We start from the raw sequence: 16,256 nt of genomic DNA on the forward strand, positions 1-16,256 counted from the left end.
ATTCTAAAAGCAGCAGATACACGGTCATCCTGTAGCAGATTGCAGTACACAAAGGATATACAGCACATAAATTATGTGACTTCCATGTCATTTGAGGGCAAAGTTTATAGTCTGAAGTTTAGCCAGATGATGATAAAATGTGGAGAAAAATAGCACTCATGAGGTGTGTATACGAAGACATACATCTTTTTGGAGGGAGGCTGCTATGAGCTTGCTCAAGTTCCAGCACTGTTTGTCTTGGCATCTGTGTACTAAACATCTGTGTATAGACTGATGAGAATCATACATTACTACAAGTCTGAAATGGTCATATGACGTAGTTATAGATATGAGAGGCTGCAGACATGAAGGTACACGTTGATTATCCCTTTGTTTGAAATGTTTGGGACCAAAGGTGTTCCTTATTTTGAATATTTGGATATACAGCTAGCTACTGATGGCAGAATGCATCTGCATACATATACAGAATGCATCTGCATACATAGCCATTTCATTTATCTTTGTGGATGGGCTTGTGCCTGTCTCCCGTCTTGTGTCTCATTTGTTTGCTACTTGTCTTGTGCACAAGACATAAGGCTGGAGAGAGACTGAAACTATGTGAAACAGCAAGAAACCAACACTTTTGGCCATCAGTAGCTAGCTTTTGCCTTTGAGGCAGTGACTGCAGCGGTCCCAAATATTTGGCTCTCAAACCTCAGGCTCTCTCTCTTTGCACCAGCCATCGCTTCTGCCTTCAAGGTGGCAATTGAGGCTCATTTAATATCTCAGATTCTCAGATTTTCTCTAGCCTCACGTCTTATTTGTTTGCTACTTGTGTTGTGTATGAGATGCGAGAGTGGAAAGAAACTAAGTATCTGAGAGATGAACAAGTAGGAGCTCTATAGCCACTGCCTCAAAGGCAGAAGCCAGCAACAAAAGGTTTTTGGTTTTGGAGGTTTTTGGAATTCAGATTTCTTGATAAGGGAGGCAAAACTTGTAGTTATTTCTGTTTAATACTCTGTCATAAATTTTCTAGTTTCTTAAACCTCTCTTGCTCTTTCAGTTTTAGAAAAAACCTTTCTTTAAATGTAATCATTTATACAGTGCTTTTCAATACCCTGATGGCTTTCATAGAAAGCTACTTAGAAACCAAAAATGTCATCAAAGTACTGCTCTTTGAAAGGAGAAGTTCAACTCTTACTTCTCTACTTATTTTTAGAGCAGTACAATCTCAGAATCCTTTCTATACACAGTTAAAAGTGCACATTTGATTGCTAAAGAGGGTACTATGAAATCTGAATGTGGAAGTATGCAAGTGAAATATTAAGAGTTTTATCATTCTTATATTTGATAGAGATTGTTAGATTAAAGTTGAATAAATTATTAATCTTAGTGGCCTCAGATTGGGATGTGTGAGTGGAATTTTTTTACATTTGCACTAATGCTTTTTATATTTGTTATGCTTCAGTATTTGGGGGAAAATGTGCTTGTTATTCTGATTTGTAAAACAATAATATACTCTTAGCAGGTAGCATTTCTAGAAAGCCTAAGAGCACTTGAAACTATGCTACAGTTCTTACTAGACAATGTGCTATGATTTCCTCAGGGAGAGAGAAACTTCACCAATAACCAGCCTTTAAAATGAGGATAGACACTCAACATAGAATTTTAAAAATTAGAAGTCTTGGAAGAAAAATAGGGGTTAGTTATTCTATGAAGAAAGGTATATATAGATCTGGCATATTGGGTATGAATTTGGGGAGCACATTTCCCTGGAGGTTTGTAACTGGAAAAAGCACATTAAAACTGAGGTAATAGCAGGACTGAAAAAGTTAAACTCCACTTATTTTATCAGTATATTTGCAGGTAGGGATATTGCAGATAGTATAAAGTTCACTTTTTTCCTTTGGAGACTTCAGAAGTTTCCAAACTGATCTTTCCATACACGCATTCAAACATAAACAAAAAAACATACACACAGAGTTACAAAATTGTGTATTTTTGCTTTGATAAAGAAAATACTCTTAAGATTTATTTTCCTGCTTATGTCATTTTCTGCTAACTAAATTACTGCTTTTATTATTGAATATTTATGGTAATTAAGCTCCTCCTTTAGAGACTTTTAAACAGAGGCCATCTGTCGGAGATGCTTTGAATGCAATTTTCCTACTTCTTGGCAGGGGGTTGGGCTGGATGGCCCACGAGATCTCTTCCAACTCTATGATTCTATGATTCTGTGAATGAGCTTCACATTAAGAGACTGTCTCATTCTGTGCATAGTGATTCTGTTTGATTTTTCTGATCATATCACACAACACACTTTCCTGCCTCTTTGTGAAACACTAACCAGTATTTTCATTGGGCAGGAGAATCAGGAAAGTCCCTTTAGTGACGTAACAAGATCCCAACCCTTAACGTTGAAGAGTTAATTAGTATTTGTGTGGTATACAGTTAATATTTTTCTGGAGAACTATTATTTGTAAATCTGTATGTTAAATATAATGTTCTTTTTTTTTTCTAGAGGGGCAGTTAAGGCATATAAAAACTGGAGAGCCATTTGTGTTTAACTACCGTGAAGATTTGCATAGATGGAACCAAAAACGCTATGAAGCTCTTGGAGAGGTAGATATTCTATACAAACAATAATTATTGTGTGTAGTATAGGTTCACAGGCCTATTTTTTATAGTTTGTTAGGAGCGTTCTACATGATTAAATGGTGGAAAGAGGAATTCTTCTAAAGCAAAATAATTTTCCTCTAATATTTTTCTGTTTACTAAGGTACATAGTAAACAGAAAAAATGTATTTGGTACAAAATGTTGAAGTAGCTGTGTTGGTAGAGTATCATTGTTTAAAAATTGATCTAGAATGGCTCTTCTGTTTTAATATAATAATGTTTTAGAAAAACCTAGTTGTTTTGTGTAAAAAATTAGATATATTAACATTAATAACATGGACATAACAATAAAATATTAAGAGGTTTTTGGAAACAATTTCCATTTTAATTTTTTCCATTTTCAATTTTAAGCCAACTTGAGTAGCATGCTGCTTTCTTTTTAGCTTTTTCTTAGTATGCATAAATAAACTTTGAGCATTTTTGGTATAAAAATATTACATTTACTTTGACTAGCATGTGGTGTAAATTTTCTTGAATCTTATGTCAAATTAATATATATATATATATATATATATATATATATATATATTAAAAAAACCCTTATCATCACTTTTAACAATTTCTTCATTCATTCATATTTATTTATTTATGTCGAAGTACTTCATAAATATTTTCTTAAATCTTATGTATTGATAGTGGAAACTTGCTAATGCTTCACTGTTCTACATTCAGTAGATTCTCTTGCTGCTTCATATGTATAGAGGGAGAAATTAAGGTGAGAATCCAGATTTTATATAAATGATACGTCAAGCATTTTTCATATCAGGCATACCCTTTTTATAAAGTTTGCAGTAAGAGAGATTTTTGGATGTAGGATTCCAAAGCACACACAGATTTCTTTTTTACTGTCTTAGCTTGATTTCATAGGTCATGGCTGATTTTTAAGCCATTTACCTGTATGTACAAATAGCTTTTGTTCTTTGCTGTTGTAGCTGTTGTCAAATTGTATAGGAGCACCAGAGGATTCTATTTAATTTAATTTATTTATTTATCGTGTCAGAAGCAAATTGAGAATACAGTTATAATGTATTAAAAACCCACAAACAAAGTTAAAAACTTGGCATTGTGCTTAATTTCCTTTGACCGGAAGCTGACCACTTCAAGTGCCTCTAGTGTCACTGTAAGAAGGTCCTCCAATGTGCATGTGGCAGGGCTCAGACTGCATTGTAGTGGGTGCACTGTGGTTTGTTCTTCTCAACCCTCACATGTAGTGAACAACACTTTATAGCCCCATTTAGCAGTATTGGCTAAGCAGTATAATTTCTCCAGTGGTGTTGGGGATAGACATCCTGTGATAACGCAGGATGTCTCATTAAGAGCCAAATCCACTGTTTTAACATGGTGAGATGTATTCCATACTGAGCATGTGCACCTAGCAGCAGAGTAGCAAAGTAGAAGGGCAGGTGTCTTCATTATATCTGGTTGCGTTCCCCAGTTTGTGCCAGTTAGTTTTTGTATGATATGATTCTAGCACTCACTTTTTGCTTGATAGTCAAGCAGTATTTCTTGTAAGTCAGAGCACAGTCCAGAGTGACTCCCAGGTATTTTGGTGTGCTACAGTGCTCTAGTGGGATTCCTTCCCAGGTCATCCTCAGAGCTCGAGATGCTTGTCTGTTCTTCAGATGAAAGGCACATGGCTGTGTTTTAGATGGATTAGGAATCAGCTAATTTTCCCTGTAATAGACAGTAAGAGTGCCTAAAACTTTGGAGAGCTTCTGTTCAACCATTTCAAAGTTCCCTGCATGAACAGTGATGGCACAATCGTCAGCATAGATGAAACTCTCTATCCCTTCTGGCAGTGGCTGGTCATTTGGCATCCTATTGGTAAGTTGCTATATAAAGCCTTAGTAAGCAAAAATCTTTTGTCAACCAAAAATTATCCAACTTCTTTCATAATGTGGTTCTGAAGATGGAATCGAATGCTTATTTTAGGTCCTTAAAAGCAACAAAAGGTTTGCCTTCCAGAGGCCTAGAAAAAGTTAAATATTTCTATCTAAATGTAGCTTGTGCCTCATTAAGAATGTTATTAGAATTAAAAAAAGGAAATCAGTCTGCTATGTAGTAAATGAGCATATAATGTTCCCATTATTGATAGCTGATTAATAGGTTTGGTGGCTTGACCTTTCTTACAATTTGGCACCACAATTGCTTGCTTCTGATTAGAGTGGATTTTGCCAGAATTATCTTTGAAAAGAGAACATTCCACTTGCTTCATTTCCAACAGATCTCTGAAAAAACCTCTGAGGATGCTTGCCACAGATGCAGGTGTAACATTGGGAAAGAATGTTTCTGGAACATGGCCATAAAGCCTGAAAAACTCACAACAACCCAGTAACTAAAAGCATTTCTAGAAGCAAAACAGTAGTCCACTGTACTAGATTCACATAGTCAGAGGAAGTAAATATGTCCATACAATCTTCAAAGGCCACACCATTTACAATTAATAAATTCATCCTAAATTGCAGTTGGCCAAATAGAAATAAGCAAAATAAAATTTCAGCTCTTTTGGGTTTTTAGTAGGGAAGAACATATTCCCCTTTAATTTACTTAATACTGGATATTTGGCTTCTAACGTGTTGCCATTTGGTCCAGTTCTAATATTTAGATCACTCATGGAGTATATGTATGCAGCAGGGAACTTTATAACTAGAGGAAAAACATAATGCTCAACATTTAGCCAGGTGTCTTCCATCTGAGGTTCAAATGGGAGAATATAAATGGTAACAGTGATGATGCTTTTAGTGTTTAGTTTTAGAAACATCCCAAATATTAGATGTTCAGGCTTATTCAAAGTGATTACCTTAGCCGTCAGTGAAGTTGATGTTAAAAATACATGGCGATCGCTAGGGTATCTTCTCTTATTTACCTGAATAGCTTTCAATGTATAAACAGCCAAGTCATTCGGGGCCATGCTATTGGTAACCAAGTTTCCTGCAACAATATCACATCAAAAGAACAAAATATGCTAACAGACTTAATGGTCTTATTTACACAGCCAACGATGTTGCAGGAGATTATCTTCCTGGCACCATAAGAATAATTCTGCAGAACTGATCAGATCCAAAACCTTCTTCATCTCTTCTAATGCAGTCTTTCTCTGCACCTTTGGCTTTAGAGAGCACTAGAGCTATCTGGGAATCAGGGGCAGTGATGTCAACAGATGGAACTATATTCTGCAGTCTAAATGGGTTAGGATTAGTCATAATTTTTGAAGGTGGTAAATTGGGAAGAAGTTATCATTTTTGTATGGGTTGTTAATTCAGAAGAATGACTCTGTTCCAGAGCTACGAGGTTTACTTTCTAAGGCATATCTTGATCAAATGTAATTGAATGTGAATTTTCTGGATTGTCATTTAATACTAAATTCATGAGATGATCACAAGTTAGCAATACTTTTAGCCTAGATTGACAGGCAATATGGTGTAGCTCTGGCTCAGTAACTGGCAAATTAGAAGACCTTGTTTCATGATGGTGTAATCTGTCACCATCATTTTGAGCAACTGAAGATAACTTAGAATATCTGTCAATGACAAGTTTTTCCGTTGAAGCAACATCATCCATTTGTGTTTAGACATGAGCTCAATTTAATAGGACTAGTCAATGTAATAGAACTATTTTGTTGATTGGAAGAAAAAGCTGGACATTTCTTAAGAGGAAATGATCTAATGCAAGAGTCCATCGAGAGTCATGCTAGAAAAATTCCAAGCGCTTATAAGTATGTCTTTTTCCTCATTGATTAATTAGGGATAGTAGATTTGGTGAAGCAAAGAAAAAACCTTGCATATTGTGATAAGGAAATTAACAGTTCTACAAGGACAAATTATAGGATCTGATATTTAAAGTCTGCTTAAGATTCAAATAGCTCTAGAAATGAAAGCCCAGAATGGAATTTGCCCATTAAATGGGATACAACTACTTGAAACCTGTGTAATATCAGGCAACAGTCTTTCTGCTTTGATACTGGAATATATTTGATAATATACTATAGTACTTTCACAACTTCCTTACAACCTTGATGCATTGTGACTAATTGTCAAGCATCCTTGTTTTCCTTTGGTCTTTCATTAGCTTTGAATCATTGGTTGCCCTTTCCTCTTTAGAAGAACTTTATAAGTTCTGCAACATTAAGAAAGCTCAGAGCATTCTTAAGTATCCATCTCACCTGGCATATTCTTTTTTTAAAAAATATATTAGCATCTGGCAAATGGTAAATGGTAAATGGTACAAATACCCTGTACAAATACAGGGTATTTGTACAGGGTGACAAATACAAGGACAAACAGACTGAGAGATAGCTTTTATCCTAGAGCTGTAACTATATTGAACTCCATGGTTTTGCATTGATGTCGCATTGGGGGCTGTGCAATGGTGGTTGGAGTGTGGGGGGATGAGTGTACTGTTTTTGTGATGTGTGCTGGGGAAAGCATTTAATTTCATTGTACAATGTACAATGACACTAAAGCTATTCTGTTCACACACACAGCCTTCATTGGCATACAACAACAAAACTGGCATAAAACACAGATATATGCAATAATAATAATAATAATAATAATAATAATAATAATAAGTCTTTATTTACATTCTGCCCCCTCTCCTCAAGGGGACTTACAGCAAGGAAGAACAGAATAAATAATAAGTCATGCAAATAATTCAGGAAAAATTAAGTCAAAACTCAAAAGAACAAATAAAAATACATAAAGCAGAGCAAAACAATAAACATATTAGTTACATCAAGAGGAAGTCACAGATAAAAATAAAACATACTTAAAAGTAACTAATCTCAACAGTTTCACAAAAGAATGCATCAGAGTTGTTCAGAATATATGGAATTTTATAACAAAAAGTTATTCTATTCACATATGGTTTTTTTTTCATTCTCTTAATATAGTAGTTGATTGTATTGGGATTATATTCTTCTGCTGTCATAGGTGAAGTAGGCAAGCTTTCCTTTGGCTATCAGGGCTGTTGCTAAGTTCCATACTTTCTATGCTGAAATTCTAAGATTTAGTCCCTTGCATCTGCAGGCAACGCTGGAAAGACTTCTTCATGAAACATTGGGTTGTTACTGTCAACACACTGATGCTAATAGAAGCTTCCTTGTTATTAATGATTGAGAGGTACAGAAGGCTAGTGAGGTTTCAGTGAAGAAATGGTAGACATTAGTATCTTATTTTAAATGTCAACGTGGAGATTGTAAATATGAGTGAAAAGGAATTAGCTCTTACCTCGCAGTTGGTACAGCCATACGGTAGTTGGATGAGCTGTAATTTCATTGTAGTATGCAAAAATTACTGTTATTAAGTTGGCAAGAAATATTGAATAATTGCAGTCGTAAACCACCTTCCGTCAGGAAGGAGGGAAGACAGGAAAGGAAGGAGGATCAACAGTCCAGTCACAGAATCATGCATGTGACTTTTAAAATTCATTATTTTGAAAATGAAGCGTTTTGTTTTTCTTTTGGAAGAGAGCATCAGGAAAACATAGATGGAGGTATCTTTTTCAAGAGAAAGAACAGCAATACTTGGATTATAACCCTTGTATACTTGGCTTTCTTAAAGGTTAAAGAGGTTTTGGAATGCTTACACCAGATGTTTTGTTTATATTAGCACTTTTACATTAAATATTGAGGTTTGGTGTTTTTTTGGGAATATGGTGACATCTCTTTATCTCATGATATCAGTGAGCCGAGAGGTTTTTAAAACTATAGGTTTCAAACTCTGGTTATATATTATTCAGAACAACTTACTAGGATGCTTAAAAATTAACAATTTAAATAAGGCACCATTGCTGCTGCAGCAGCTGAAGCCTCCATCGCTCTAGGATTGCCTGGGAGCAGAGGCATCTGGCTGCAGATGGTACAGAGCTACTGTAGTTGCAGAGTGGGAGAGAGACAGAATGGCAGTGTGGGGGTGCTCCTAGACTGTACTACTTGATGTTATGCCCCCCCCCCCACCCTTTTTAAAGTTATTATGTAGGGCTCAGTTGGAGCAAAATATATTAAAGCTAGCTTATATTAAAAGATACATCTTGGTAAGATGTGTTCCTGGTGTTACTTACAGGATGACATATTCCACTTAATGCTCAAGTTATGCTTAACCTGAGTGAGACAGCTAAATCTCACTCACATTTGTGTTGAGGATTGTACAAGTGTCTTATAAGATGGAATAACATCTTAATGAGAAACATGAATGTGCTTCCCAAAATTACATTCATGTTTTTTAGTCACTTCTGTCCCCTCTGCAATGTGGCTCATGCCTTAAAATCACTGTTTTCTTTTCTCCTTTCCTACTAACAGCAGCCAGTGAAGTATGGAGGGCTGGTTTGTATGTAATGCTTATTTATAGTTTAGTACTGTGCAAATGAGCAGTAATCAACTTGAGACTTTAGTATATCCATGGCTTTCTCCAGCACAGCTGCAATAGGTGCAGCAAGTTTTGCTTTTGTTTTCCTTTAAATGTGGCTGTCATTTCATCTGAACCTGGGTAAACTAGGTTAATTTTAATTGTGGCGATCTGAAACACTCCGACTTTATATCTTAGAACATGAACTGGTTTGTGTCGATCTAAAATAAAAATAACTGAAGTTTGGGATTTGGCACAAAATGATAGTAGAAGTTTCAGATTTCTCTGATGAGAAAATTGTATGAAGCTAAAGCTTAATCTGATAATGTTAAATATTACAAAACAGCATGTCTAAATGAACACAATGAGAGTTCTCGCCCCAAACTAGGGAGATAATTCAAAAATGGGTAGCCAACTATGCCTCTCCTGTTTTCGCCTCACCATACCTCTGTTGGCTGCAGCTGATGGGAATTGTAGTACAAGAACAGCTAGAAGGCTATAGTTGCTTACCTGTTTACAGAAAAGAAATCATTGAATCATTGAGTTGGAAGAGACCACGAGGACATCCAACCCTCTGCCATGCACTCCTGACAGATAACAACTTAACTTAAAAACTTCCAGAGGAGATCATCTTCTACTCTAATGGTCATCTTCTACTCAGGTTTTAGTTGATACCTTGAGTTAATGCAGCTAGAGAGGGGGAGAAGTTAAGGCAGTCCTTAACATTTGGTTCTCTCCTCACTTCAGCTTCTTGTGATGGGAAGGTTCCAGATCTTACTGCTCAAGAAGAGTATCCCTGATACAATTTGGTTTAGGCAGAAATGAAAGGTCAGTTTGAGAAAATTTGCCAGATGACAGCAGACTTTCGTTTATGATAGTAAAGTCCTGAACGGAGTCATATGTAAGGGCAGGAATCCTACTTTCTTACCATCAATATGCAAACTACTATAGATAGTCAATACCATTTGTAGCACCAGTAATTTGATATACACACTGACATTTTCATACAAAACCACTTATTTTCCCTCTTTTCTTCTCTTCAGCCCTGCATTCCAATGAAAAGAACCTTTTGAAAACTCATTCAGCTCTAAAGCACTTTTGGGATAGTTTTTCATTGCCTGTAGTGTTTAGTTAACTTGCAATCCAAAACTTCTATGTCAGAAGGTTCCCTGGCATCACTTCTGTTTACTTTCTGGCAGGTTTGTCACTTCAGGGTCAAAATAGAGCTTATTCAACCCAAGCATATAATAGCAACAGTTTCAAGCCTCAGGTCAACTTCACCCCTTGAGACTTGCTGCAGGGCAAGTCATTTTGGAATTCATTCTGTGCTTTTGGCACATACCCTGCCACAGTTAAGGAGAAAAAATGTGTACTGAATGCTGCATAACAAAAGTAAATTTATTGAGTTCATACATTTTTGAAATTTGTATACATTTCTGGTTTGTCTGGAGTAGTGTGTTTATTATTTTCACTTTGCATAGAAGGGGATTTCATATCTAATAGGTTTTGTAAATTGTTAACAACAATGAGTTTTTGACCCTGTAGATGTACAACATGATCAGTATTTATGAACTGTTCCAGGCATATGACGTGTAAAATAATTGAAGTACTGAGTTTATGTGCTTATATGAGTTTTCTTCCTTTTATCAGCACAGCCATCTTTCACTGCAGAGGATTTCTAAGTGTTATTTCCATTTGGACAGATTAGATAATAGGTAAACTGTGGTCTGAAAATACATGCTATGTTATATCTGGGTAAAAGAAAGAATATATAGATTTGTAGTATAGTTTTGAGGTAAGTATTGTTAAGTACCTCTTGGGAATAACTCTTGCATATGAAATATTGATTATAATTTTCAAATTCAGATAGTTTGAAGAGATAAAACATAAGGCAATGGAATTTAAAATGACTCTAGGTCTGTTAATGAGTCTAAGGATCTATAGAGACAACATTATTCAGCTAACCTTAGCATACAAATACAGTAAATAAAATACATAACTTTTACAAGACCCTATCAAGCAAAGAGGAAGAAACACTTGCTCAGGACATTGCCTCTGGCTGGTCAGCCCCAAATGGTTGAGATAGTTATATGTGTTCTATCCCCCTAAGTTAAACAATCACCAAAATCTGTCTTCTGATCCTTCACCTTTGGAAGTGATGCATTGATTTATCAGTGTCTGACATTGGAGAAGCCGGAAACAACGTTTTCCTTCCTTGTCCCTCTCACTGATTGGACTAGCTCCTCATCTATGTAGCTTTGGCTTGTCCTTGCTATCATGTGGGGTTGGTCATCTAAAGTGTACTTATTTTGCTTCTCTGATATGTTTTGCGGTATCTTGCTGTACATTTTAAGAAAAGTAATATTTTCCCTCTTTTCTTCTCTTACGTTTTCTGCAATCCATAGAAGATATTCCCAGTTGCCTCAATTTTTCATCCACGCTAAAGTTGCTGGTGCCTAAATAAAGAACTGCCTTTCACCACTGACTTGCAGTAGTATATGTACAAATACCTTTCAAAAGTATTTAAAGTAATGTATTTGAACTTACTTTTGGAGTTAAGGGTAAAATGAATATTGTGGGGCAAATTACAGTGAATTTATTCAATTTTTATTTTATTGTTAGGTAGAGTTGGTCTTTGTTATCTTCCTTAATCCTTTAGCATGTGCTGTATTAAAACTAAATATAGAAATTTAGTTTAGTTTTGGCCCCTGCCCAGTGAAAATCTTTTGTGTTTTAATAGTTGATTTTATATTGTTGTGTCGTTTATTATATTGATGTTCTATTTTATGTATTTTATTTTCTGGTTTTGTTATGCTTTTGTTTTATATTGTGTGTATTGTACTGATGGGCGTGGCCTCATGTAAGCCTCACTGAGTCCCCCTGGGGGAGATGGAGCAGGGTATAAATAAAGTATTATTATTATTATTATTATTATTATTATTATTTATGTAACCCCAAGTTTGCATTAATGCAGTACTTAAGTTATAGATGGTATATCTAGAGCAGGACTACTTAAATCTTTCTGCTTGCAGCCCCTTTTTACATTTTTACATGACCCCAGTTATATTTGTAAATAAAATAGGTATAAAAACCAAACATTTACTCGCAATAAATCAGTATTTGTAAGGCTTGCTAAATAGGCTGATTTTTTATGAAGTACAACTGAGGCATTTCCTGCTGAGTCTACTGTAAAAACTTAACATCGTTGCTAACAGTTTTAGTAAATGTCTAGGTGACATTCAGAAACCTTTTACTTTTGCCAGATTTTTCACAACCACAACATTGAGCTAAGGGGACTCCATTTGGGGCTGGGACCCACAGTTTAAGAAGACATTATCTAAAACAGTGTTTCCCAACCTCTGGAATTCTAGGTGTTTTGGATTTCAACTCTCTGAAATTCCAGCCAGCTTACCAGGTGTTAGGAATTGTGGGAGCTGAAATCCAAAATACCTGGAGGACCAAATGTTGGGGAATCACTAATCTAGATGACTTCACTGCTGACAAAATGGATAGAACAAATCTCTATTATACCACGATTTTAAATAAAGCTGAAAAGTAAAGATTCGGACCTAAACTGCAGTTGAGACTATGTTAACTGGTAATGTTGTAAAATGCTTCATAACCTTCTTTGCCCTTCTTCAGCTCCATCATGCAGCATCAGATGTATTCTGAACTGTGCTGTGTTAGAACTTTACTTTGTCTGCAGCCTGACCCATATTGTGTGATGCATCTTGGATAAAACTGTTCAGCTGCAGATACGCAATTTGTTTTCCACCAGAAGTTAGCTGGTAGTTGGCACAAACAAATTTTGTATCCTTTATTGCTGTTATGTTTGCCTCAGTGATTCTTCACTCTCAATGTCTGAGATTGTGGAAATCTAACTGCTTTACTGTTTTCATAAAAAAGAAAATGATTCAGTGAAGTATAAACACTTAGACCTCAGGGGTACAATTATACTGGGTGCATGTTTCTAACATGCTGTTTTGAGATAAGCATATCTTAAATTAACTCACTACTCGTAGTTGTACTCTTTTAAATGGCTGAATTTTTGCTGCTATTGTGAAGGTCTGGAAATCTAATTTATATCAAAGTTATTTGCAAAGAAAAATAAGGAATAGTTGTCATTCTTAATCTAGTGCTGAATAATCTTCAGTTCAAAGGAATGTAGGCACATAGAAATGCTACAGAGTCGCACAGTGTCAATTTTCACTGGCACTTAACCAACTAGCTTACTTTGCCACCTGCACTGGGACAGCAGTAATTGGAGCTTGTGAGCTGGTGCTAGGGGAGTTTGCCTATTTTCTTTCTTTCTTCTTTTTCTTTGCAAAGTATGGTGCTTTAAAATTTTACCTGTTTGATACAACAGCCAAGAATGTTATAATTCCATGGACTTGAGCTGTAATTGGAATGAGTTCTCTTTACGATTACTTGTTGCAAATTTGAAGTGAGGTTTAAAAAACGGCTTAGCAGTTAGTATCATACTTTCACTGTTTCATTCTCCCCAAAGACCATATTTAAACCAGCCTTTCCACCTTTATGCCCTCCTAGATGATCTAGTAAATTTGTTCTGTGGTTGCAAATCAAGTAGTATTTTTTTTTCTATAACCGTTTTCTTGGTTTCCATGAATTCAGTCAGTCTTTCACTTCCACTGAGTGAAGGCAGGGTAGATTTTTTTTCAAAGGCACCTTTTACCTGTCCTTTCTGTGCTTGGTAAATAAAGGTTGAATAAAGATCTGTCAGAGCGGTTCCAGAAATGGACCTGCGGTAACAAAGGGATTTTAAGTGAACTACCTGCTGAAATTATTTTCAAACTTGTCCTCAGAAAAACAATCATTTCTGTCTCTCTCAGTATGTATATTATATAAAAACATTTTATCCTTAGTTTTCAGCCACATAGTTCTCATGAAAAGAAGGTGAAGTTATGATAAGCCTCTGGATAAATGTACATATCAGGGCAGTGAGGCAAGGTTTCTGCCTTTTTTCAATTGATAGCTTTTTCAAAAGATTGTAACATTGTGAAATCAATATACAGGCAGTCCCCAGGTTACAAACAAGACAGGTTCTGTATGTTTGTTCTTCAGTTGAATTTGTATGTAAGTTGTAATAGATATTGGGGGGGGGGGGGAGGTTGGATAGTATAGGGAAGGGTTAAACACTTGTAATGTTTGTTTTGCTGGGTGTGCCCCTGTTCAAAAGATTTCACCTCACTTTCTGTGATAATTGGATTTTGAAAAAAATGGCTTCTTGTCAAAACAAGGATTGGTGATAAAGCTTCAGTGGAGACACCTTTTCCCCATGATAACTCTTTCAGGGGTGAATTTCCCTTCCTAGCAGTAGAATTTTCTCACTTCCTGTTGTCCCACCTCCATTTTTAACTATGAGTCTTTTGTAAATCGGATGCTTGTAACTCAGGGACTGCCTGTATATACATGTTCCCCCAAAAATTGGATTAACATTTTTTCATTGAAATTCATGTAAATATTGGAAGAATCTATGTGAGTGTTGTACAACTGTTTTCTCTTATAGATCATCACTAAATATGTATATGAACTACTAGAAGAAGAATGCCATTTGAAAAAAGTGCTTATTCCGGTAAGTTAAATATATGATACTATTCCCCAATAACTTAGAAATAGGAGAAAGATTTCAGATAGTCAGACCCACTTCATCACAAGAGCTGAGTCTTATGCATGCCCACAGGATAGTAAACCCAGCTGAACAGAATCGAATCTATTTCTCAGATAAATCTAAGAACTCCAGTAAACAGGAGCCCATTTAAACTGCCAGGCCACATACTATACTCACTGAGCATCTTTAGAACATGCTTGGTAAATAACCAAGTAGCTTTTAAAGATGCTCAGTGAGTGTAGTATGTGAGCTGACAATTTAAATGGGAAAAACAGAAAACCGGGTTGTGGGAAAGGTGTTGTCCTGGAAGAATAAGAGTTTGTCTGACTTGCTGGAACACTAAAAAGAACCAATTGATTCACACTACAAAACTGCATATATTATTAAACATGAAAATAGGCCAAATTAATATTAAAAATAAATAATGGAAACAATCCTTGCAGGGGGATTTATAGATTGTTTCAGCAAGAAAAAGTTGGGTTTGTGCTTGATCCTAGTATAGCACTGAAACACTTTTAGGGAGCAAGCTCTGAATACCCAAATAATAGCTGTTATAATAGAAGGTTTGTAGGGTTGTATCTCTTGATTCTCTGAGGGGAAAAAACTATAGAATCATAGAATCATAGAGTTGGAAGAGACCTCATGGGCCATCCAGTCCAACCCCCTGCCAAGAAGCAGGAATATTGCATTCAAATCACCCCTGACAAATGGCCATCCAGCCTCTGCTTAAAAGCTTCCAAAGAAGGAGCCTCCACCACACTCCGGGGCAGAGAGTTCCACTGCTGAACGGCTCTCACAGTCAGGAAGTTCTTCCTAATGTTCAGATGGAATCTCCTCTCTTGTAGTTTGAAGCCATTGTTCCGCGTCCTAGTCTCCAAGGAAGCAGAAAACAAGCTTGCTCCCTCCTCCCTGTGGCTTCCTCTCACATATTTATACATGGCTATCATATCTCCTCTCAGCCTTCTCTTCTTCAGGCTAAACATGCCCAGTTCCCTAAGCCGCTCCTCATAGGGCTTGTTCTCCAGACCCTTGATCATTTTAGTCGCCCTCCTCTGGACACTTTCCAGCTTGTCAATATCTCTCTTGAATTGTGGTGCCCAGAATTGGACACAATATTCCAGATGTGGTCTAACCAAAGCAGAATAGAGGGGTAGCATTACTTCCTTAGATCTAGACACTATGCTTCTATTGATGCAGGCCAAAATCCCATTGGCTTTTTTTGCCGCCACATCACATTGTTGGCTCATGTTTAACTTGTTGTCCACGAGGACTCCAAGATCTTTTTCACACGTACTGCTCTCGAGCCAGGCGTCCCCCATTCTGTATCTTTGCATTTCATTTTTTCTGCCAAAGTGGAGTATCTTGCATTTGTCACTGTTGAACTTCATTTTGTTAGTTTTGGCCCATCTCTCTAATCTGTCAAGATCGTTTTGAATTCTGCTCCTGTCCTCTGGACTATTGGCTATCCCTCCCAATTTGGTGTCGTCTGCAAACTTGATGATCATGCCTTCTAGCCCTTCATCTAAGTCATTAATAAAGATGTTGAACAGGACCGGGCCCAGGACGGAACCCTGCGGCACTCCACTTGTCACTTCTTTCCAAGATGAAGAGGAAGCATTAGCGAGCAC

The 16,256-nt window shown here is 36.4% G+C and overlaps 1 protein-coding gene across 8 annotated transcripts in view; it reads left to right on the forward strand.

Moving 5' to 3' along the window:
- The window catches only part of ARB2A (ARB2 cotranscriptional regulator A), a 237,773-nt gene that overhangs the window by 10,412 nt on the left and 211,105 nt on the right, over positions 1–16,256 (forward strand). For 6 of the 8 annotated variants that reach the window (XR_010909335.1, XM_060761780.2, XM_060761783.2 and 3 more), the window contains 2 exons: positions 2,501–2,601; positions 14,527–14,592. Coding sequence is in view for 7 of the 8 variants with exons in the window: in XM_060761780.2 (XP_060617763.2) it covers positions 2,501–2,601; positions 14,527–14,592 (167 nt within the window). In the remaining variant the exon portion in view is untranslated. The remainder of the gene's footprint in view (positions 1–2,500; positions 2,602–14,526; positions 14,593–16,256) is intronic. The other 2 variants (XM_060761785.2, XM_060761786.2) reach the window with 1 other exon arrangement.

The sequence above is a fragment of the Anolis sagrei genome, chromosome 2 (assembly GCF_037176765.1).
Source record: "Anolis sagrei isolate rAnoSag1 chromosome 2, rAnoSag1.mat, whole genome shotgun sequence".
NCBI lineage: Eukaryota > Metazoa > Chordata > Lepidosauria > Squamata > Dactyloidae > Anolis > Anolis sagrei.